Genomic DNA, 25890 nt, shown 5'->3' on the forward strand with positions numbered 1-25890 from the left:
AAAGCCAATAAACCTACGGCTCTTGCGAGTTCTTCGTAGTCAGCGAAGTTTTCCAGACGGAAATAAGTTGAGAGAGATTGTGTACCTGCAGCAGTCTGCGCCCTTTTACGTGTTTCAGATGTTAAATGAATTTGTATATCTTGTTTCCTGCAGTGAGCAACGGAGAACACCCCATTACACTCTTTGCACCGCACTTCCAAAGGTGTTGTACACTTCTGTAAAAAAAGGGGAACTCCTTTTGCAAGTCCTTCGTGAATTGAAAACATCGTTTTCTAACAGTCGGTGGCATTGCTAAGTAAAACAAGGAAATTAGTTCACGGACCCCAACGAAGCACGGAAACACAAATCAACAATGTTGAGTCTCCACGCGCGGACTAATTTAGAACCTAAACAACTTCGGATCACCCGGAGTGCTTCGTCTGGAACCTATTGTTTTTCAAATCGCTGCCAACCTGAGAGAACTAAAGAGTGGTCACCCCGGGCTAACAGCAAGTGGTGTTTCACCCAGCCGTACTATATATTTATTTCTTTTTTATGTACACGAGACAACGAAAGGAAATGCACATAATCACACCCATAAATCCTAAGTTCATTTCCTGATTCGTAGTGCTTACGATACGTGGCAATAATCTGCAGGGGTGTAAATTACCGGAATGCGGGACAAATTAGGCATTTTGCTGGACGGTGTGGCAAAATCCAGGAAGGCCCCTCAGAATCCGGGACGGCTGGCCGCCTTAACTAATAACACCGAATGAAGACTCGCTAGCTAAGCTTACAGGGCATGCAACAAATACGTTTGTGCGTAGGCTTCAGGTACCGAACCGCACCTCCCTTACCGCATGGTGGTCGTTAACAACGGAGCCCTCGCCACTGCAGTTGTCCCCTCCCTTAGTGTGCCGACCGTACAGGCTAAGTTATTTTTCGCGCGCTCTAAGAAACAGCCCGTGTGGTGGTATTGACGAGTAACGGCTGCAGTGTAATAGGAAATACTTCTGAATGAACAAATACTACAGTGACAAGGCTCGAACGCTCTTGATTCGTTTGAAACTGTTCACAGCTCACAGTCTAGTGGATAGCCTAGCCGCCTCTACATAGTAGGGTCCCAGGTTCGATTCCCGGCTGAGTCAGAGATTTTCATAGCTCAGGGACTGGATATTTGTGTTGTCCTAATTGTTCCATCTCTTCCTCCTCACAAAGACGAGCAAGTCGCCGAAGAGCCGTCAAAAGGAAAGACTTGCACCAGACAGCTAGAAACCCAAGCTGGCGTCTCCTGGCCTTAGGACCATTTCACTTCTTTAAAATTAGCGACTTTTTAAAGGCAATAAGAACGGCATTAGGATACAAACTGAGGTGATCAAAGTCATAGGCTGCTTTTGCAAAGAGTAGTACAGCAGCTTGATGTGACATGGACTCAAGACGTCGTCGGAAGTCCCCTTAAGAAATATTGAGCCATGCTGCCTCTTTAGCCATCCATAATTACGAAGACGTCGGTGCAGGATTTTGTGCACGAACTGATCTCTCGATTCTGTCTCTTAAATATTCGTAGGAATTTATGACAGGGGATCTGGACGGCCAAATCATTCGCTCCAATTGTCATGAATGTTCGTCAAACCAATCGATAACAATTTTTGCATGATGTCATGGCGCATTGTTATCCATAAACATTCAGTCGTTGTTTGGGAACATGAAGTCCATGAATGGTTGCAAATGGTCTCCAGGTAGTTGAACATAATCATTTCTAGTCAACGATCGTTAGATTTGGACCAGAGGACCCAGTCCATTCCATGTTAACACAGCCCACATCTTTATGGGGCCACCACCAGCTTGCACAGTGCCTTGTTGACAACTTGGGTCCATGCCTTTGTGGGGTCGGTACAACACTCGAACCTTACCATAAGCTTTTACCAACTGAAATCGGGACTCGTCTGGCCAGGCCAAGGTTTTCCCGTCGTCTAGGCACTAACCGATATGGTCAATCGCCCAGGAGAGGCGCTGCAGGTGATGTCGGGCTATTAACAAAGGCACTCGCGTCAGTCTTCTACTGCCATAGACCATTAACACCAAATTTAGCACGTCTCACATTGACTTCAGCGGTTATTTCACGCACTGTTGATTGTCTGTTAACACAGACAGCTCTACGCAAGCACTGCTGCTCTCGGTTGTTAAGCGAAGGCCATTGGCCACTGTGTTGACCATGGTGAGAGGTAATGCGTGAAATGTGTTACTCTCGGGACGCTCTTGAGGCAGTGGATCTCGGATTATTGATTCCTAACAATTTCCGTAAAGGAACGTCGCATGGATCTAGCTGCAACTGCCATTCCGCGTTCAGTCTGTTAATTCCCATCGTCCGGCCATAATCACTTCGAAAACCCTTCATAAAAATAACGTAAGTACAAACGACAGCTGCCCGCCGCTGTGGCAGAGCTGTTCTAGGCGCTTCAGTCCGGAACTGCGCTGCTGCTGCGGTCGCAGGTTCGAATCCTGCCTCAGGCATGGATGTGTGTGATGTCCCTAAGTTAGTTAGGTTTAAGTAGTTCTAAGTCTAGGGGACTGATGACCTCAGATGTTAAGTCCCATAGTGCTTAGAGCCATTTGAACCATTTTGAACGAACGATAGTTCCGCCAATGCACTGCCCTTTCCTATCTTGTTTACGCGATTGGCAACCGGAATAAAATAATAACTGGATCCTTTGAAACGTCCCCTTAGAAAAATTATACATGACTGTGCTTAAACTGACACACAATATTTTTTTTAGCGCAACGCAATCTGACTTTCAAAAATCCCTACAAAAGAATGGCCCTGACTAAATTAACCTATACGTTTCACAAATCACTTACCTCACAAAAATCTTCGTTATTCGAACTACTGCAATACTGCGAGCGCCACTACTGCCAGTTAAATAAAGATTCAAACTACTGAAGGCACTAACTACTGATAGGCATAGTTAGCAAATGAAAGATTTTAATAGAGAACAAACAATGTATTTAACTTAATATCATCAAAAGTCATAATATATATAGCAGTTCATGACATCCAGTCGTACAGATTTCAAAACTCCGCCATTTCTCTCCCCACATCCACCACTGCTGGCGGCTCACCTCACCAACTGCGCAACGCTACGCGCTGTTAACAGCCAACAGCCCAACACTACAATGGCAGACAACAATGCAAACTAGCCACAGACTGCACACAGAACAGCCAGTGATTTTCATACAGAGCGCTACATGGCGTTACCAATAAGAAAACCTAAACAGCCTACTTATAAAGCCCCCATGCTCCCCACAAAAAATTTTACAAATTGTTTTGGACAGTGGCCAATACAGATTTGAATAAAATTTTTCATAATTACAATAACAAAGGATTGAAATGCACACGCTTATCGATACAATGTTGGTCAAAAGCTAAAATGTTCTCACAGTCCATAAAGACAATCCTGATCATTCATCACAGTAAAATTGCAGTGTTTTTTTTCTCAAAGTCTGAGCAGTAAAAGAGAATGCACACGGAAGTAGTGGATTTCCATGCAGTCTTGAAGAAGTACTGTTGTCCTTCCAACGGAAAGACAGTGCTGACTCTTGACATGCAGACAGGTAATGGGCCATAACAGAGCAAACCCACAGAAGAGTCAGTCGAAGTTTTAAAGAATATTGGTACGTAGGTCGTCACAGAGTAGACCCATTGTGGTCCTGGTAGAGATTACGGTATTGGTAGGCCACCAGAGGTGCAGACCCACTGCAGTCCTTGTAGAAATAATGGTATTTTTGGGTCATCAAAGGTGTAGACCCACTGTAGTCCTTGTAGAGATGGCCAGCAGCCATCCGTTTGACTGTGCAAGCACGCAATCACCATTGAAGAGTCTTGCGGATAATATAGCAAGTCCATAACCACCACTTGTCCACTCACTAAAAATTTGTTTGAAATGACCTTAGAATCAGCAATGCTGTTATCCAGTCCCTTGCTGAATTATTAACACGCGTGCAAACACTATCAGTCCCTACTTCTCACATATTGTCCATATACTATGACCAACAGAAACATGTGCAGTGAAATGTAATTTACAAGTTACTTAATTTTATGAACTGGTGTCAATTACAATTTTATAACATAGAATAAAATAACAAAGGTACAAAATACATCATTAAAAACATAATAATACAGATAACATTTGTAATAATAGGGGCTTTACAAAAGAATATGAATAAACATGTACATCAGTGTTACAAGAATTATGACATAAGTACATATATAAAATAATGAGAATAGTTTTCGAAACATTAATTACACACATGACCATTAAAACAGAACAGAATTAATAATGTCTATAAACATCTTTACAAAGAAAATAACATATTATTAATGCAAATTATATTTGAGGATAACACTATTCCTCATCATAGTGAATGTACCTTAGTACTAGAAAAATTCTACAACATAAATCGTATTAGCTAAACACATAAAGACAGGAAAAACACAAATATACAAGAGTACTAAACACATAGTAGGATAACACAAAAGGAAAGGACAGGGTTTCTTTTCAGTGTACCATTTGGTACTGCAGTCCAACCCAAAACTTCATTCCATAGATCTTTCGTCTTATTTCAACATTTGTTTCCACCAAAAAAAATCCTATCCAAGCATTTTTTTTGTATTTATATGTTCACACATTTCTTACCTCATTATTTATTTTCCATTATCTTACCTCATCATTTATTTCCATGAAAATCCTACCTAAAACTGTTGTCCCTAAACCTTATTTTTTTGTTCATATCCTCTTTCAAAATACTTTTTTGGCCAAACCATTTTCTTATAGCTTCTCAATGCATTTCTTGCAATTCATCACAACTTGTTCTCTTATATGGCCTACCCCATCTTAAGCTAACTTAAATCTACTGAGCTCAGATGCTAAACTAAGGGTTGAGGCAATGAAGCAGCACAAAACAATTAGCACAAGCAGCAATGACAAAAAATGCACATTGGCAAAGCAAGCAGCAGTAAATCTAAATTAACAGAGAAAATGCAACATTACAACTAATATGAGCCAATGTGCAGCAACAAGAAAAATAAATCAGTAGTAAAACTGGCTTAACAGGGTAATACAAAGTCAAATTCAGTAACACTATGCCTGGCAAACAGCAGCAGCAAATGCTATAACTTATACCTAAACATAACAAAGCTCACTAAAGACAACAATGCAGATAAGGGAAATGTCTATTCACATCTTAATGTCTATGTAATTAAAGTGGTGCACCACAACTTATTCTACCAAGTACTTGAAAAGAAAATTATGTATGCAATTCCTGTGAAGGGAAATGTCTTTTTGTGCTCCCTCATTTTTTGGAAGTATATCACAAAATTATTATTTACTGGATCTGTAGACAGAAAATATTTATATTAGTACATCTATAAAATTTTATTTTAACCAATGCTGCAGTGCAGCTAGAAACTAGATGTTAAACAAAATAGGCAAAGCAAGGCGTGAAACGTCATTCACTATCCATATGGCATTTCATAATGCAGTAAACAACCTTTCAACTAGCAAGACAATAGATGTGAAATGTTTCTAATCATTTCATTTCAGAAAATATCATAAATTAAGAACACTACAGTGTAATCATGTTTTCAAGTTTAAGCGTGTCATATTTGCGATGCTTTCTACAAAGAAATGTAAATAGCGGGACACACAATATTTGTTTTTAGCGCTATGCAATCTGACTTTCAAAAATCCCTACAAAAGAATGGCCCTGACTAAATTAACCTATACGTTTCACAAATCACTTACCTCACAAAAATCTTCGTTACTCGAACTACTGCAATACAGCGAGCGCCACTATTGCCAGTTAAATAAAGATTCAAACTACTGAAGGCACTAACTACTGATAGGCATAGTTAGCAAATGAAAGATTTTAATAGAGAACAAACAATGTATTTAACTTAATATCATCAAAAGTCATAATATATATAGCAGTTCATGACATCAAGTCGTACAGATTTCAAAACTCCGCCATTTCTCTCCCCACATCCATCACTGCTGGCGGCTCACCTCCAACTGCGCAACGCTACGCGCTGTTAACAGCCAACAGCCCAACACTACAATGGCAGACAACAATGCAAACTAGCCACAGACTGCACACAGAACAGCCAGTGATTTTCATACAGAGCGCTACGTGGCGTTACCAATAAGAAAACCTAAACAGCCTACTTACACCTTTTACCGACCTCCTAATTCAGATGATACAGTTGTTGAAAGGTTCAAAGAAAACTTGAGTTTGATTTCAAACACGTACCTCATTCATACGATTATAGTTGATGATGACTTTAATTTACCCTCGATATGTTGGAGAAAATATGGCTCCGGAGGTACACATAAAACATCATCCGAAATTGTGCTAAACGCATTCTCTGAAAATTTTTTCGAGCAGTTAGTTCATGATCCCACGCGAATAGTACACGGCTGTGAAAACACACTTGACCTCTTAGTAACAAATAATCCTGAGTTAATAACGAGCATCACAACGGATACAGGGATTAGTGAACACAAAGTTGTCGTAGCGACTCACATCCTCCGAAAATAAACGAAAAATATACCTATTAAAAAAAGCACATAAAAATTCACTTGACGCCTTCCTGAGAGACAACCTCCACTCCTTCCAAATTAATAATATAAATGGAGACCAGATGTGGATTGAATTCAAAGAAATAGTATCGGCAGCAATTTAGAGACTTATGCCAAATAAACTGAACGACAGAGCTGATCCTCCTTGGTACACAAAACGGGTCAGAACACTGCTTCAGACATGCCTAATTTAAACAGACGCAAAATCCCCGAGACTGGCCGTCTTTTACAGAAGCTCGAAATGTAGCGCTGACTTCAATGCGAGATGCTTGTAACTGTTTCCACCAACGAAACAGCTTCGAAACCTGGCAGAAAATCCTAAGAGATTCTGGTCGTATGTGAACTATGTTAGCGGCAAGAAACAATTAATGCTTTCTCAACATTCTGCAATGGAGATACTATCGAAGCCAGTGCTGCCAAAGCAGAGTTACTAAACACAGCTTTCCGAAATGCCTTCACAAAAGAAGACGAAGTAAATATTCCAGAATTCGAATCAAGAACAACTGCCTACATGAGTAACGTAGAAGTAAATATCCTCGGAGCAGTGAAGCAACTTAAATCACACAATAAAAACAAGTCTTCTGGCCCAGACTGTATACCAGTTAGGTTCCTTTCAGAGTATGCTGGTTCCAGAGTACGCTGATGCATTAGCTCCATACTTAACAATCATATACAACCGTTCGCTCAGCGAAAGATCCGTACCCAAAGACTGGAAAGCTGCACAGGTCACACCAACATTCAAGAAAGGTAGTAGAAGCAATCCACTTAATTACAGACCCATTCATTAACGTCGATATGCAGCAGGATTCTGGAACATATATTGTGTTAGAACAGTATGAAATACCTCGAAGAAAACGGTCTATTGACACACAGTCAACATGGGTTTAGAAAACATCGTTCTTGTGAAATACAACTAGCTTTTGACACTGTAACACACAAGCGGCTTGTAGTGAAATTGCGTGCTTGTGGAATATCGTCTCAGTTATGTGACTGGAGTTGTGATTTCTTGTGAGACAGGTTGCAGTTCGTAGTAATTGACGGAGTAAAACAGAAGTGATTTCTGGCGTTCCCCAAGGTAATGTTAGAGGCCCTTTGCTGTTCCTTATCTATATGAACGATTTGGGAGACAATCTGAGCAGCCGTCTTAGGTTGTTTGCAGATGACGCTGTCGTTTATCGACTAATAAAGTCATCACGAAATCAAGACAAACTGCAAAGCGATTTCGAAAAGATATCTGAATGGTGCGAAAATTGGCAGTTGATCCTAAACAACGAAAAGTGTGAGGTCATCCACATGAGTGCTAAAAGGGATTCGTTAAAATTCGGTTACACGATAAATCAATCAAATCTAAAGGCCGTAAATTCATCTAAATACCTAGGAATTGCAATTACGAACAACGTAAATTGGAAGGAACACACAGAAAATGTTGTGGGGAAGGCTTAACCAAAGACAGGACACTTGTAAAATGTAACAGATCTACTAAGGAGACTGTCTACACTACGCTGGTCCGTCCTCTTTTAGAATACTGCTACGGGGTATAGGATCTTTACCAGATAGGACCGACGGAGTACATCGAAAAAGTTCAAAGACGATCACCACGTTTTGTATTTTCGCGAAACATGGGAGAGAGTGTCACTGAAATGATACAGGATTTCAGCTGGACATCGTTAAGAAAGGAGTTTTTCGTTGCGACGGAATATTCTCACGTACGGAAAGATCTAGGTGTCCGTTCTTTCCGCGCGCTATGCGAGATTGAAATAATAGAGAATTGTAGAGGTGGTTCGATGAACCCTCTGCGAGACATTTAAATGTGATTTGCGGAGTATCCATGTAGATGTAGATGTACCACTGTCTGTATATGTGAATATCACCATCTCACGACTTTTGTCAGCTCAGTGAACACGTCCGCATCTGTAGGTGAATGGTCAGCATATCTGACTGCCATGCAGAGTACCCAGGTTTAATTTCTGGTTCTACCAGAGAATTTTCCTTGGTGAGAGTATTATAATGTGATCCACTGAGCCTCTAGATGCAACATTTCAACATTCGAAAACCGACAACGGCCGGGAGTCTGATGTGCTAACCACATATCCCTGCATACTGCATCAGAATGAAGCCTTATGGCACAGGATGACGCAGTGATGGGTCACCACTGCGCAGACCTCTGGGCCTAACAGCTAAGCTAGATTTCTTAACTGTAATAAAAAGTGAATAGTTTTGACCAATTACCAAAAAATGACTGGAATACTCCCTTTCAAATTCTTAAGGTGGCAGGGGCAAAATACAGGGAGCAAAAGGCTATTTACAATTTGTACAGAAACCAGATGGCAGTTATAAGAGTCGAGGGACATGAAAGGGAAGCAGTGGTTGGGAAGGGAATGAGACAGGGCTGTAGTCTCTCCCCGATGTTATTCAATCTGTATATTGAGCAAGCAGTGAAGGAAACAAAAAAAATTCGGAGTAGGTATTAAAGTCCATGAAGAAGAAATAAAAACTTTGAGGTTCGCTGATGACATCGTAATTCTGTCAGAGACAGCAAAGGACTTGGAAGAGCAGTTGAACGGAATGGATAGTGTCTTGAAAGGAGGATATAAGATGACCATCAACAAAAGCAAAACGCGGATAATGGAATGTAGTCGAATTAAGTAGGGTGATGCTGAGGGAATTAATAAGGAAGTGAGACACTTAAAGTAGTAAAGGAGTTTTGCTATTTGGGGAGCAAAATAACTGATGATGGTCGAAGTAGAGAGGATATAAAATGTAGACTGGCAATGGCAAGGAAAGCGTTTCTGAAGAAGAGAAGTTTGTTAACATCGAGTATAGATTTAAGTGTCAGGAAGTCATTTCTGAAAGTATTTGTATGGAGTGTAGCCATGTATGGAAGTGAATCATGGACGATAAATAGTTTGGACAAGAAAAGAATAGAAGCTTTCGAAATGTGGTGCTACAGAAGAATGCTGAAGAATAGATGGGTAGATCACATAACTAATGAGGAAGATTGAATAGGATTGGGGAGAAGAGAAGTTTGTTGCACAACTTGACCAGAAGAAGGGATCGGTTGGTAGGACATGTTCTGAGGCATCAAGGGATCACCAATTTCGTATTGGAGGGCAGCGTGGAGGGTAAAAATCGCAGAGGGACACCAAGAGATGACTACACTAAGCAGATTCAGAAGGATGTAGGTTGCAGTAGGTACTGGGAGATGATGAAGCTTGCACAGGATAGAGTAGCATGGAGAGCTGCATCAAACCAGTCTCAGGACTGAAGACCACAACAACAACAACCAAAAAATGTCATGAATGGCAAGAAATCGCTTTTATTTTGGTGAATCCTAGGGTATTAAAAATGTAGTAGGGTGTATAACGGAAAGAATTGTTATTTAAAATTGTTATTTAAATAGCACCATTAAATATCGCTGCTAGGAAGCTTCGTTGGCAAGTTAAGTTACACTGATCAGACAGGACATTATGACCCCTACCAAATAGCTGGTATGTCCACCTTTGGCAATAATAACAGCAGCGGCGCATCATTGCATGGAAGCAATGAGGCCTTGGTAGTTCGCTGGAGGGAGTTGGCACCACATGTACACACTAAAGTCACCTAATTCCCGTAAATTCCGGGGAGGCGGCGATAAGCTCTGGCACCACATTCAATCACGTCCCAGCTGTGTTCGATTGGGTTCAGGCCTGGCATGTTGGGGATCCAGCACATCAATTGGAACTCGCCACTGTGTTCCTCCAACCACTCCATCACACTCCTGGCCTTGTGACATGGCGCATTGTCTTCTTGAACATGCCACTGCTGTCGGGAAACACGATCGTCATGAAGGGGTGTACGTCGTCTGCAATCAGCGTACGATACTCCTCGGCTCTCATGGTGCCTTTCGCAAGGTCCACTGGCCCCACGGATGTTCACGTGAATTTCCCCAGAGCATAATGGAGCCGCCAGCAGCTTGTCTCTGTCCCGCAGTATACGTGTCAAGAAGCTGTTCCGCTGGAGGACGATGGATTCGCGTCCTTCCACCGGCCTGGTGAAGGAGGTGTCGGGATTCATCAGACCATGCAAAGCTCTGCCACTGGGCCAACGTGACGATTTCAGTCATAGTTGCCGATGTCGTAGTGTTAACGTCGGCACATGCATGGGTCGTCGGCTACAGAGGTCCATAGTCAGGAGTCTTCAGTGCACTGTGTGTTCAGTACTCTGTCCAGTGTTAATGTCTGATGTTAGTTCAGCCACAGTTCGCCGCCTGTCCTGTTTTACCATTACGGCCAGCCTCCGGTGCCCGACACCTGTAATGAGGGGTGGCCACCCAAGTCCACGACGGGTGCAGGCGCTTTCACCTCGGTTTCGCCTCGCGGTGAAGACACTCACCACAACACTCCTCGAACACCTGACAAGTGCCGGCCGGCGTGGCCAAGCGGATCTAGGCGCTACAGCCTGGAACCTCACCACCACTACGGTAGTTCTAACTTCTAGGGGACTGATGACCTCAGAAGTTAAGTCCCATTGTGCTCAGAGCCATTTGAACCATTTTGAACCTGACAAGTCGTGCAGTTTCCGAAACGCTCGGTCCGAGCCTCCGCGCCGTGACAATCTGCCCTCGGTCAAACTCAGATCGCGCGCCTTCCCCCTTCTATACATGGACAGCTCGCTCCCTAATAGTGCAGGCACCATGCGTAGCAGTGATTCCTCGCCTGGACGGGTTTATATCGGTGGTCACAATGCTCTGGCTGATCAGTGTATTCTACGAAGATATTTCGTACTGTGAGGGGTGTTGGACAGGCAACGAGGAGGTACCTGTGAGCGTCCAGTGCTGGCGTCCCGGGCCGACACGTTGAGGATGCCATTGGCGTCGATGTCGAAGTTGACGTCGATGCGCGGCACGCCGCGGGGCGCGGGCGGGATGCCCACTAGGTCGAAAGTGCCCAGCAGGTTGTTGTCCTTGGTGAGCGCGCGCTCGCCTTCGAATATCTGCCGAACGAAAAACATCCAAACAATCGTTCCGATCGATAATAAAAGGGACACAACGATCAAGTCCAAAAGGGGCGAGATCCGTATGCCTTACGGCCACCGTCTGTATGTCGTGGTTTGCATGCGGAGAAACAGAAGCGTAAGCCATTAGAGATATCATTTACTACTTTTGATGGTCCGTTACCAGCACAAAAGACGTGCATATTCACTCACGCTGTTAATCAGAAATGAAGAGTGTCAGTAATGATTACCTTTTTTTTAATGTTGGCAACAGACCAGCAAACGAAGTAAATGTTGATGGAACGAAAGCTTTCACAACCGGATGACATTGCTGCTGGTAAATCTTTCGGTGTATAAGGTCGTTGTCCTCGAAACTGTTCCGTTCCGAATGTTCCGTCCAGAGCTGCGCTGCACATCGTCAGAGGCGTTGCTCCTCTGTTGGGTCTTGCCGACCGATGCTCGGAAGCCCGAGTGTTTCTCTCCTTTGTATTAAAAATGTAACAGATCGGATCGGAAATATTTTACAGAAATACGATATTAGGCCGGTTTTTAGACCAACAAAGAAAATAGGTCAAACACTCCGATCTGTAAAGGTTAAACGCCATATTCTGTAAGCACGTGGCATATACAAGGTGTTACAAAAAGGTACGTCCAAACTTTCAGGAAACATTCCTCACACACAAAGAAAGAAAAGATGTTATGTGGACATGTGTCCGGAAACGCTTACTTTCCATGTTAGAGCTCATTTTATTACTTCTCTTCAAATCACATTGATCATGGATGGAAACTCACAGCAACAGAACGTACCAGCGAGACTTCAAACACTTTGTTACAGGAAATGTTCAAAATGTCCTCCGTTAGCGAGGATACATGCATCCACCCTCCGTCGAATGGAATCCCTGATGCGCTGTTGCAGCCCTGGAGAATGACGTATTGTATCACAGCCGTCCACAATACGAGCACGAAGAGTCACTGCATTTGGTACCGGGGCAGCGTAGACAAGAGCTTTCAAATGCCCCCATAAATGAAAGTCAACAGGGTTGAGGTCAGGAGAGCGTGGAGGCCATGGAATTGGTCCGCCTCTACCAATCCATCGGTCACCGAATCTGTTGTTGAGAAGTGTACGAACACTTCGACTGAAATGTGCATGAACCACATGTTGTGTCGTACTTGTAAAGGCACATGTTCCAGCAGCACAGGTAGAGTATTCCGTACGAAATCGTGATTACGTGCTCCATTGAGCGTAGGTGGAAGAACATGGGGCCCAATCAAGACATCACCAACAATTCCTGTCCAAACGTTCACAGAAAATCTGTGTGGATGACGCGATTGCACAATTGCTTGCGGATTCTCGTCAGCCCACACATGTTGATTGTGAAAATTCACAATTTGATCACGTTGGAATGAAGCCTCATCCGTAAAGAGAACATTTGCTCTCAAATGAGGATTGACACATTGTTGGATGAACCATTCGCAGAAGTGTACCCGTGGAGGCCAATCAGCTGCTGATAGTGCCTGCACACGCTGTACATGGTACGGAAACAACTGGTTCTCCCGTAGCACTCTCCATACATTGACGTGGCCAACGTTACCTTGTACAGCAGCAACTTCTCTGACGCTGACATTAGGGTTATCGTCGACTGCACGAAGAATTGCCTCGTCCATTGCAGGTGTCCTCGTCGTTCTAGGTCTTCCAGTCGCGAGTCACAGGCTGGAATGTTCCGTGCTCCCCAAAGACGCCGATCAATTGCTTCGAACGTCTTCCTATCGGGACACCTTCGTTCTGGAAATCTGTCTCGATAAAAACGTACCGCGCCACGGCTATTGCCCCGTGCTAATCCATACATCAAATGGGCATCTGCCAACTCCGCATTTGTAAACATTGCACTGACTGCAAAACCACGTTCGTGATGAACACTAACCTGTTGATGCTACGTACTGATGTGCTTGATGCTAGTACTGTAGAGCAATGAGTCGCATGTCAACATAAGCACCGAAGTCAACATTACCTTCCTTCAATTGGGCCAACTGGCGGTGAATCGAGGAAGTACAGTACATACTGACGAAACTAAAATGAGCTCTAACATGGCAATTAAGCGTTTCCGGACACATGTCCACATGACATCTTTTCTTTATTTGTGTGTGAGGAATGTTTCCTGAAAGTCTGGCCGTACCTTTTTGTAACACCCTGTATAGAATTCCGTTTGCGTGCGGTAAATTTTATATTGACACAACCAAGAAAAGCGCGAATACACGGCTCAAGGAACACAAAGTCTTTGCCGACTAGCATAGGCAACATACACAAATTGGCTGTAGGAGTACATGCTCTTCAGTCAGGAAGTCACGAAGTGCAGTTTTCTGAAACCAAATTTTTATGTCTAACGACGAAAATTTTAATAAGAAAGAAGAGACTATGAAACCTAGCGACATATGGACAGTAGCTCTGCAGAATCGATAGTGAAGTTTTATCTTTTATAATGATCATTTCTGTTTATCACATGTGACTCCGATCACGTTTCCTTTTTATACAGTATAAATGTCGTTCTCAGACGTCAGATGAGTCAGTCGGAAAGAGTAAACGGAGCAGCAATACCTCCGAAGACGTCCAGCGCAGTTCTGGACGAAATGTTATGAACAGAAGAGTTTCGTGGGCTACCACCTTATACCCCGAAATATTTACCAGCAGAAAAGTAAATGTTTCCCTTGCTCCATAGGCAGGCCAAAACACGTACGCAATTCAGAAAACTACTACAATAAGACCCAGGTGTATTCATGTTGAGTGTTTTTGTATTGTCATTTTTTACCGAACGGTGAGATCATATCTCAAAACGTGTTGCAGTATTAAATAATGTTTAAAAAAGGTATCAAAGAACTCGGGCTGGGGGCAGTCTCTAAAAAAACTTATTTTAAATTGTAAGAAAAAATAACACTCGAATTCCAACCCCTGTTGCTTCTAATAGAGTGAATGTAGACTCTCCTGGAGTACACTATTGATGAACAACCCTCGGGCTTCGAGTACTCGGACACCGCGAGGCTTGGACGTTGTCCTCACTCATCTTCTGGAATATGTAGACAGATCGCTTGGAGATAACGAGTACGGCATTCGTCCAAAAGTCGCTGTGTCGCTATACTGCCATCTGGCAGACCAACAGCTTTTTATTGTGGCTTTCAGTTTTTCAGGTCGACCATATCAGTTCCTTTGACTGGTTCAAATGAGAGTGATTGTTCACTCTTGCGAAAGTGACAGAATTGTTTCAAGTGTTTAATCGGAAGTAAGCAGTATTTAAGAGTGAAATAAAGGTAATTTTAAGATTTTGTTGTGAAATTTATAGAAGACATCACTTGAAAAACCATGCACAGTTGTTTATTCAACGTAGGCATAAAAACACCGAAGCACTGTCCGCTGCTGAGAAAGATGCGGATGACTGGAATGTGGCAGTGAGTCAGGTCTGCATTGTGACATGTCCTATCCAGAATAGTATGCGCCGTTCTAAAAACATTTCTGTCAACATTGTAAGAACGACTGACTTGATGAGGTTCGAACTATTCATCTCTTGGTCGGTTGGTTGGTTTGGGGTGTAAAGGGACCAAACCACAGCGCCATGAGCCCCATTATCCTCATGCAAACAAGGCTCAAGTTAAAACAATTCCCAAAAGAAGTCGCGGAAAGGAATAGGGCGGAAAACTAACGGGAAACCACACCGAAAGAAAAACGAAAGAAGCCAACCAAAAGTGGAAAACGTACACTAAAGGAAAAGTCGTGGACGAGATTAAAATAATATATCAGATGGCCGAGGCTGGCTGGTTACAAGAATGAAAAAGGATGAGCCAGCAACTCTGCAACACACTAAAATCTCCAGCCTAAAAGAGAAGGCGAGATGAACACACATAGGGACCAGAAGAATACCAAGGCAAACAAACAGCAAAGAAAGAGTGAGGAAGAGTTAAAATGGAGGGAGGCTGGATGCCAGGGAGAGAAGGCCAGACGCCCACCCTTAGATTGTATGATAGAAACCCGCTTCACGAATAAAACGTAAAACAACACCTGCCATCGATGCATTGTCTCCCAACACCGTTGGCAGTGTGGCAGGAAGGTTAAAAGTCCGCCGCAGAGTGATTAAAATAGGGCAGTCCAACAAAATGTGGACTACTGTCATGTGGGAGTCACAGCGACACCGAGGTGGGTCTTCGCGACAGAGGAGGTGATCATGTGTTCGCCAAGTATGGCCGATGCGGAGTTGGCAAAGGACAAGCGAGTTCCTGCGAGTGGCATACATGGTTGATTGCTTCATATTCGTTGTCTCCTGGATAACACGTAGTTTATTTGGTGTACGTAGGGTGCGCCATTCAGTATCCCAGATCACAAAAACTTTAGGGCAGAAGACCGATCGGAGATCAGTTTCCGGCATGCCCATCTCCAGAGTTGGTTCGCCGGTAGCCTGTTTGACTAGGTGGTCAGCAAGTTTATTGCCTGGGATCCCGACATGTTCTGAGTTCCAAATGAAGGTCACTGAATGTCCACTGTTGGCGAGGGAATAAAGAGACTCCTGGACAATCATTACCAATCGATTGCGTGGGAAGCACTGGTCGAGAGCTTGTAAGCTGCTTAAGGAGTCACCAAAGCACTGATATTGGTCAAATTATCCATTTTTGTTCATACGGTTTCAGCATCTACTGTGGAAACAGTTCAATAGTACTTTTAAGTTAACGCGTATGCCGCCAAGCTGTCATCTGGAACAGAATTGTTGGTGTCATAAGGATCGACACGAGTGAGGGAGTCTAGCCGAAATGGGCCAGCACCGAGAGAGGTGGCACAGTGGTTAACGCACTGGACTCGCATTCAGGAGGACGACCGTTCCAACCCGCGTCCAGCCATCCAGATTTAGGTTTTCCATGATTTACCTAAATCCCTCCAGGCAAATGCTGCGATGGTTTCTGTCAAAGAGCACGGCCGATTTCCTTCCCCATCCTTTTCAAAATCCGATCTTGTACTCCATCTCTAATGACATCGATGTCGACAGGACGTTAAACCCAACCTTCCTTCCTTCCTTCTTCCGAAGTGGGCTGGCTGTCAGTGGCGGGCAAGCGTTCGCCTGAGGGCGAGCTCGAGGATCCTAGGTTGGATGTCCCAGGGCCCAAGTAGCTGGGAGGGGGTCTGGTCTGTTGGATTTGGCGACACATCTAGGACTTTATGGGTCGAGATGACGATCCCAAACATGGTAGCTTCTGGAAGAATGGCAAACAATGGGTACTACGAAATATTTCAAATTACAGATTTTTACAGAGACTCATTGCAGATTCACTGCAGTGCAGATTTAAGCATACCAGCGTAATCACGGCACTAATGTGCTTGTATTGACACTTTAATATCAGTAACATTATTAAAACTGCAGAAGTTAGACGGCAGGGTAAATTTTTAATGTTACACAACCTTTAATAAACTCTTGAACGCTTCTTGCAGTCTTTACGATCAAGGTGTAGGATTGATACGAAGAAAGTGTGCACAGTCTCGGCAACATGTGGGTGGGCCCACGTGTTCCCACTGCACTGCAGGAGTCTCGCTGGGAAGCCCTTGCACATTCTCTGTACAGTCCAGATCTCTACCCATGCGATTTCCATATTTTTAGTGCCCAGAGGATCATAAACAACAACATTAATGGCTTTTGATTTGCTTCGGACAAAGATGTGCACGCGTGGGTACAATCATAGTTCCGTAAGCAACCGCAAAACACTTTTCCATGAAGACATTGACCGTATTTGTCTCACAGTGGAATAAATGTCTCAACAGTTATGGTGATTACTTTTGAAATAATAAATAGTTTACTTACTTTTTCAATGTACCTCGTTTTCATTTGAGTGCCCCTTATATTTCGAAACAACGTCCCAGTTACTGTGGAATAAATGCTGCAATAGGTCGTTCGATTTACGCATGTTTTAGTTTCCTTATTGAGAAAAAGGCCAAAAAATTGGTCGGCAGATACAGTTTTTTTGCAGTTTCTGGAAGTATATAAAGAGCGACTTGATGTTACTGATAAATTGTGCGTAGGAGGAAGCGCTTGTGTGCGACCACATTCACACAAAATAGTTATAACGAATCTGGAAAGCTTTTTGGGTGAATGAATAAATCTAAATATGAAACCAAAAATGGGAGTCGTATAAAGATTATGTTCTGAAACACCAAGAACTGTACAAACCGTGTATTTCAGGGGTTCCCAAACTTTTTCTCTGGCACAACACTTTAATTCTGGTACTTCGACGGAAAACCTTGTTTGTTTGTAAGGCTAATAAAATATGAAATTTTAAGAACTAAGAAAAACTTGTTTTATCCAGTGATAACTTCAATTTTACATGATAAGCAATAACACAGAAATAAAAAAAAATTGTTAAAAATTAGAAAAAATGTCGAGAAAGAAACGTTATGTTCTTAATACATTTTCGCGGAATACTTATTCAGTTCCCAAGGAACACCAGTGTTCCACTGAACACCGTAGCTGCGAAAGTAAAAATAATATAAGTATTACAAATGGCTACATTAACGAAAAATAAAGTTCTATAATCCCAAAAGAGTGGTGCGTCCGCAGATGATGTTTACAAGCCAGTTTTTGGTTGGTTTTTCATGGTAGACAGTATTTTCATCTTCTAGTGCGATTTTTTTTTGTAAGTATATTTGTTGCAAACATTTCATTCCTGCGCGAAATGCATTTCGATTAACCATTTGTGTTACTTTGCCTTGTATTTAACTCACATATTAGCACTAATGCAGTGCAACATTGATACCCCCTGTACGATTTCAGCTGACAGGACAGCTAAGATCCTCGTCACTGCGTGAAATGTGTGGCGTCCTGAGAGACCTGAAGCTGACCGTGCCACGGGCTGTGAGGAGGCTTTAGCTGCGTGCGTTCGCGGCTCCGCAGCGCCTCTGGCTGAGTCCGTACAGTGAATGGTTTGCGCTCACCTGGACGGTGACGGCGGGCTGGTTGTCGGCGTAGGTGGAGAAGGTCTTGGTGAGCGAGCAGGGGATGCGCGTGTTGCGGTCGACGACCGCCGTCATGATGCCGCCGGCCGTCTCGATGCCCAGCGACAGCGGCGTCACGTCCACCAACAGCACCTCCTGCAGGTTGGCGCTCTTGTCCCCGCTGATGATGGCCGCCTGCGCACCGCACGTGCAACCTCTCTTTCATACACCTCCGCATTACCTTCTACGTCTACATCGACACTGCTGGCCATCAAATTTACAACGCAGTAAAGGTAGCACCCAAAAAAATAACATTAAAATAGCATCAAGTGTACTACGCGCGGCGTTCAATAAGCTATGCAATACTTTTCTCCTTGGCCAATTTATGAAACTTTTCCCGCTTCAGTCTATATAGCTTCATGAAGTTCCGATAGGTGGCGGCGCTATACGTAGCCTACAAAGTGGCGTCTGTAGAGGAGATGTGTTCCAAGAAGAGACCCGTCGTTGAGTTCTTTTCGCGGAAGACCAGAGCATCGCAGATATTCATAGGCGCTTGCTTAATGTCTACGGATACCTAGCAGTGAACAAAAGCACGGTGAGTCGTTGTGCGAAGCGTCTGTCATCGTCGCAACAGGTCGCGCAAACCTGTCCGACGTCGCTAGTGCCGGCCAGCCGCACACAGTTCACAGTTGTCACTCATGCTGTGTTGGAAGGTGCGCAAATTCTCATACGAGGTGATCAACGGATCACAATCGAACTCCTCGCTGGTCAATTGGACGTATCTCTTGGTAGTGCTGACACACTCATTCAAATGGTTCAAATGGCTTTGAGCACTACAGGACTTAACATCTGAGGCCATCAGTCCCCTAGACTTAGAACTACTTAAACCTAACTAACCTAAGGAAATCACACACATCTATGCCCGAGGCAGGATTCGAACCTGCGACCGTACCAGCAGCGTGGTTCCAGACTGAAGCGCCCAGAACCGCTCGGCCACAGCGGCTGGCAACACACTCGTCCACCAGTTGGTGCACTCAGAGGTGTTTGCCCACTGGATTCCTCGTCGCCTAACAGAAGACCATGAACACCAACGAAGGACCATCTCTGAAGAATTGCTTGCGAGTTACGGGGCTGATCGTGACAATTTTTTATCTAACATCTTCACAAGCGACGAACTATAAGTCCATCACTTCGAATCGGAGCGCCACACCATTTTTCCACCCAAGAAAATGTTCAAAGCCGTACCCTCAGCCGGTAAAGTCATGATGAAGGCTTTCTGGGACTCTGAATGGGTTATTCTGTTTGATTTCTCTCTCATGGTGCAAATATCAACGCGGAAGTGTATTGTGCTACCCTCAGGAAACTGAAGAAACGACTTCAGCGTGTTTGTCGCCACAAAAATACAAACATTGTAACATCATCCATGATCCATGATCCATTACAACACAAGGCCTAACCCAACTCTTCGCACCCGAGAGGCCTGTTCTTCCTCGTGTACCCCAAAGCTCGGATCTTGCACTTTCGGACTTCCATCTGTGTGGCCCAATGAAAGATGCACTCCACGGGGAGCAGTACGTGGATGGTGGGGTGGTTATTGATGTAGCAAGACCTTGGCCCCGGCGTCGACCAGTAGAGTCCGGACATACAGACTCTCGCAGTACGGCAGCGTAACGCCTCGCAATCATCGGAGATTGTGTAGAAAAATTATGTTTAGCAGTCAAAAGAATGGGGAATAATATGGTGCACTGGAATCCTGAATAAAAGCAACCTTCTTTCAGAAAAAAATGTGCTCCATTATTTACTGAACACCCCTTATACACATTGGAATACGCAAATGATTATCATTACAGCGGAACTGTACAAAATATATAGCAATAATATCATCCGTATTCTGTATATAAGGAAAGATTACACAATGGAAATTTCATTCGGAAATGACATTTGAATATCACGTTGACAATTATTAATTTGTATCCGTCTAATAATAATTGAATTAAAGAAATCTCTTGTGCCACATGTGTTTCATCTTTTTTAATTAAAGGGATCTTCAGTGGCCTGAGATATAGACACATTTGTGTTAATTCATACTATTTTGTTTCACATATTCGACATTACACATTGAAATTATAAACTGTTCCGGGATTTTCTGCTTTTCTGATATTTAATAGTAATTTACGTTTCTATTGCAAATGAACTAACAGACGCTGTAGCCACAACGCCAGTTTTAGGCACTGATCACTGCAGCCTATGACTTATGCCTGATACAGCACCCTTCAGCGTGGGCAGCTTCCTTGCTTCAGTCTACTTCCACGAGGCAATGACTAGGGCCACGGACAACCTTCTGCGAGATGAAGGAATGTGACAGAACTTCTTCCTCCTCATGATCAGCTTCAGATAGCAGTATTTATATCCACACAGCCAGCCAGTCATCTTTGGACAACTGGACTATGTGATGATGTTGGCCTGTGTGGAATGCTGCCGTCAAGACGACGATGTGTGAAGAGCGTTCAGTAAGTAATGCAGCAATTTTTTTTCTGAAAGCAGGTTAGTTTTATTCAAGATTCCAACACACCATATTATTCGTCACTCTTCTGGCTACAAAACCCCAATTTTTAAAGTAATCTGTGTTCAATGTGACAGCCTTACGCCACCGTATTGGGAGGGCCCGTGTACCCACGTGGTACCACTCTACTGGTCGACGCCGGAGCCAGTGTGTTGCTAGCCGGCCATTGTGGCCGAGCGGTTCTAGGCGCTTCAGTCCGGAACCGGGCTGCTGCTACGGTTCTAATACTGCCTCGGGCACGGATGTGTGTGATGTCCTTAGGTTAGTTAGGTTTAAGTAGTTCTAAGTCTATGGGACTGATGACATCAGATGTTAAGGCCCAAAGTGCTTAGACCTATTTGAATTTGAACCAATGTCTTGCTGCACCAATAACCTCCCTGTCACCCACGTACTGCTAGTTGCGCAGTACATGTTTCATTGGGCCAAACAGATGGAACTCGGAAAGAGCGAAACAAAAAATGGTTCAAATGGCTCTGATCACTATGGGACTTAACATCTGAGGTCATCAATTCCCTAGAACATAGAACTACTAAAACCTAACAAACTTAAGGACATCACACACATCCATGCCCGAGGCAGGATTCAAGGCCACACCGGCCAGCGGAAAGTGCGAGATCTGGGCTTAGAGTGGATGAGGAAAAACAGCCCAATGAAATTTCGTAAGCTTCTCTCGGCTGCGCAGAATTTTTTGAGGCGTTGCATTGTCATGGAGAAGGAGAAGTTCGTTTGCGTTTTTGTGACGACAAACACGCTGAAGTCGTTTCTTCAATTTCCTGAGGGTACTGTATCAGAGACACTTTCTGAGTTGATCGTCACACCATGAGGGAGGACATCAAACAGAGTAACTCCCTCAGAGTCCCAGAAGACCGTTTCGATGACTATACCGGCTTTGAATTTTTTCTTCGGAGCAGAGATGTTCGATAAAAATGGTCACGAACAGACTCATAGCGCACAAGCAATTCCGCACAAATAGTCTTTCATTTCACCATTGCACTTAATGGTTTTCTGTTAGACGGCGAGGACCCACACAGGCAGTCACCTTTGAGTACCCCAATAGGTGGACAATTGTGTCAGCACTGCCATCAGTGACGTCCAGTTGCGCAGTGAGATGTTTGGTTGTGATCCGGCAGCTAAGTGGCTATGTTTTCATATATTACTATTGCTTGTGCGCTATGAGTCTGTTCGTGACCATTTTTATCGAACATCGTTACAGGTGACGAAACATGGGTACATCACTTAGAACCGGTAACAAAACGGCAACTCATGGAGTGATACCACACCATCTCTGCTCCGAAGAAAAAATGAGACTGTCCGCACTTTCCAACACTGCAGGAGTGACAGCCGCATGCGGCCGTCCGGCACGCTTGAGGTTGGACAGGTTTCCTCGACCTCATTGCGAAGATGACAGACGCCTCTCCCAACGACTCACCCTGCTTTTTTCACTCCCACGTCTCCGTAGACATTCCTTAAGCGCCTGTGAATATCTGCGATGCTCTGGTTTTCCGCCGAAAGAAACTCAACTCTGGTTGGAAGACACCTCCTTTACGGACGCCATTTTGAAGGCTATGTATATCACCGACGTCTGTCGAAACTTCATAAAACTATCGGGAGTGAAGTGGGAATATTCCAAGGTGTCTCACAACAAATTCGGCATTTTCTTCAACCGAAATTGGTCGTGAAAAAAAGAGTTGCATAACTTATTGACCACTCCTCGTGCCTTTGATGCACTAGCCCACACCATCACCGAGCTTTGAATGCCCTGCTGTTGCCTGACTGCGTTGGCAGCCTTACACTGTGCTGCCTACTTGTCGAAGTTCACCCATCTTCGGAAGTTCAGAGACTTGAACTGAGATCCTCAGCCATGTGGCGCTGAGCCTCACGCAGCCAGCCACATCCATTCGTGAAGGATGGCGTCAAACAGAATACCTGCTTCAGAGTTCCGGAGGATGGTCACCATGACTTTACCGGCTAACATTGTGGCTTTGAATCTTTTCTCCACATGGGCCCGGACACTTGAGATGGCCCCAATTCTTTCGAATCAGCGTCAGAGGACATGCGCTGTCGCAGACGAGAACGGTGCTAGGAGGTCAACTTGCAGGGAGCCTCTGTGACGGAATGTGTGTCACACTCACCAGTGTTCCAGTGAACAATAGCTGTGACAAGAAGATTGAATGTTTACAAGTAAAAAACAATAAAGGGCATTTGTATCCATTGACTGCCTTATTCTCCTGCACTAGAGTAGAGAATTACTCGTCTATACCAGGCCACACTCGGTCTCTGTCACGCTACCTACAAATTTCGGAGAAGCCGCTCTACATGTGTTCTTTTTTCCGTTTTACAGAAATGAAAACTTATTTGCTTGATGTTATTTCTGCATGTTGTTACCAGCTATTGAATGTTATAGCCAACTATCGAAAGTGTGTTTGTGATGTCAGTGAAATAGTAATATATGAAAACATAGCCACTTAGCTGCCGATTACTTCTCCCCCCCCCCTCGTCTCTCTCTCTCTCTCTCTCTCTCTCTCTCTCTCTCTCTCTCTCTCTGTGTGTGTGTGTGTGTGTGTGTGTGTGTGTGTGTGTGTGCGTGTGTGTGGGTGGGTGTCCGGGTGGAAGGGTGGGTGGCGTGGGAGTTTTGGGTGGATAAGTGTGTGGGCTTGTGTTAACTTGGTTAGGTGTGTAAACGGATACTTTTTTACGTTATCAATTCTTTTATTAAGTTTAGCAAAGCATTTGTTGATATGTGTCTTGTCATTTTATCACGTGTTCGTTCTCTGCAAAGAGGTTCTGAATTTAGTAGTTACCCCGCATTGCTATAAGGCATTTGTTGTGGTTAATTATCTCGATGATTTTCATATCTTGTTCAAGTTGGTGAGATGATGTTTTAAGTGCTCCGTAAATCTGAAATGGTTTGTTTCATACATCCAATACCTGATATGTTATTTGTACTGTTCTAAAATTTCTGCATATGTATACTGCATTACAACTTTGACATTCAAGTCAGTATTTTCTTATCCCTAAAATTTGCCCCTTTGATTGTTGGTTGACGCAAGTTTGTTTGGTGAGTTTGCACAGTTTTATATGCTGAAAGGAGACCCTGTTTCTTTAGTGAGTTTGCCACTCCGTGTGTTCAATTAAGTATGTAAGTCATAGTATAACATGTACTTTGTTTCTGTGTGCTGTTGTCGTTGTGTGTGTGTGTGTGTGTGTGTGTGTGTGTGTCTGTGTGTGTGTGTGTGTGTGTGTGTGTGTGTTGTGTGCATTTTCCACTTTGGGATTTGCGAGTTTTTATGCATCAATGGACTGATGGATGTGTTGTTTATTGTTTCATTGCTGTCCATATGTTGTTTTCAGTTTTTTTCTATCAGTTGCAATGAGGACTGTGGAATTTCTTACGTACTATATTTCGCACAGTATCACTTTCAGGTACGGCTTTTTCGAATACAGCCTCTTAACCTCATTTAGTAACCAACACTTTTCTGCATATAATTTCAACGTTTCTGCGGCTGGTTTAGATTTAACCTGTTCCTCTTGCAAGTCTGGTTGAACTTTATGTGCTGTATCATTTTCTGGAGCCTCAAACCTATTTTCTTGTATTTATCCTACTTGTTGACAGGAAATCCCTGACAAAGCTGTAACAACGTCTCTAAGTATTATGTTGTTATTAATCAACATAATATTACATTGAGGTGACAGAAGTCATTGGACACCGCCTAATTTAATGTCGGAATTCTTTTGCCAAGCTTAGTGCAGCTTCTCGACGTGCCATCGACTCAACAAGTCATTGGAAGTCCCCATCAGAAATATTGAACCATGCTGCCCCTATAACCGGCCATAAATGCGAAACTGTTGCCTGTGCAGGATTTTGTACATGTACTGACCTGACCTCTTGGTTATGTCCCATAAATGTTCGATAGAACTCATGTCGGGCGATCCGAGTGGCTGAATCATTCGCTTAAATTATGCAGGATGTCCTTCAAATCAATCACGAATAATTGTGGTCTGGTGAAATGGCGCATTGTCATCTAAACAAATTTTATTGTTTTTTGGGAACATGAAGTCAATGGGTGGTTGCAAATGGTCTCCAAGCAGCCTAATATAAACATTTTCAGTCAATGATCGATTCAGTTGGGCCTGAGGTCACAGTCCGCTCCATGTAAACACAGGCCACACCATTATGGAGCCAGGAACAGCTTTCACAGTTGTTCTGTTTACAACCTAGGTCCATGGCTTCGTGGGGTCTGCGCCACACCCGAACCATACCATCAACTTTTACCAACTGAAAGCCGCGCGGGATTAGCCGAGCGGTCTGAGGCGGTGCAGTAATGGACTGTGCGGCTGGTCCCGGCGGAGGTTCGAGTCTTCCCTCGGGCATGGCTGTGTGTGTTTGTCCGTAGGATAATTTAGATTAAGTAGTGTGTAAGCTTAGGGACTGATGACCTTAGCAGTTAAGTCCCATAAGATTCGACACACATTTGAAGATTTTGGACCAACTGAAATCGTGACTCAGCTGACCAGGCCATTGTTTCCAGTGGTCGAGGGTCCAATCGATACGGTGACGAGGCCAGGGGAGGTGCTTACATGTGATGTCGTGCTGTTAGCAATGGCACTCCCGTCGGTTGTCTGCTAGACGCCAGATTCCGCCTCACTGTCCCAATGAATAAGTTCGTCACCGTCGCATTCGGGAGGACTACGGTTAAATCCCGCGTCCGGCCAACCTGATTTAGGTTTTCCGTGATTTCTCTAAATCGCTCCAGGTAAATGCCGGGATGGTTCCCTTGAAAGGGCAC

The 25890-nt window shown here is 43.8% G+C and overlaps 1 protein-coding gene across 1 annotated transcript in view; it reads right to left on the bottom strand.

The window, feature by feature from the left end:
- The window catches only part of LOC126356037 (heat shock protein 70 B2-like), a 152452-nt gene that overhangs the window by 18024 nt on the left and 108538 nt on the right, over window positions 1-25890 (bottom strand). Inside the window, exons 5-6 of the mRNA XM_050006704.1 lie at window positions 18541-18735; window positions 11412-11585 (exon numbers count right to left, since the gene is read on the bottom strand). Coding sequence (XP_049862661.1) covers window positions 11412-11585; window positions 18541-18735 — 369 coding nt within the window. The remainder of the gene's footprint in view (window positions 1-11411; window positions 11586-18540; window positions 18736-25890) is intronic.

Source organism: Schistocerca gregaria, chromosome 1 (genome assembly GCF_023897955.1).
Source record: "Schistocerca gregaria isolate iqSchGreg1 chromosome 1, iqSchGreg1.2, whole genome shotgun sequence".
Taxonomy (NCBI): domain Eukaryota; kingdom Metazoa; phylum Arthropoda; class Insecta; order Orthoptera; family Acrididae; genus Schistocerca; species Schistocerca gregaria.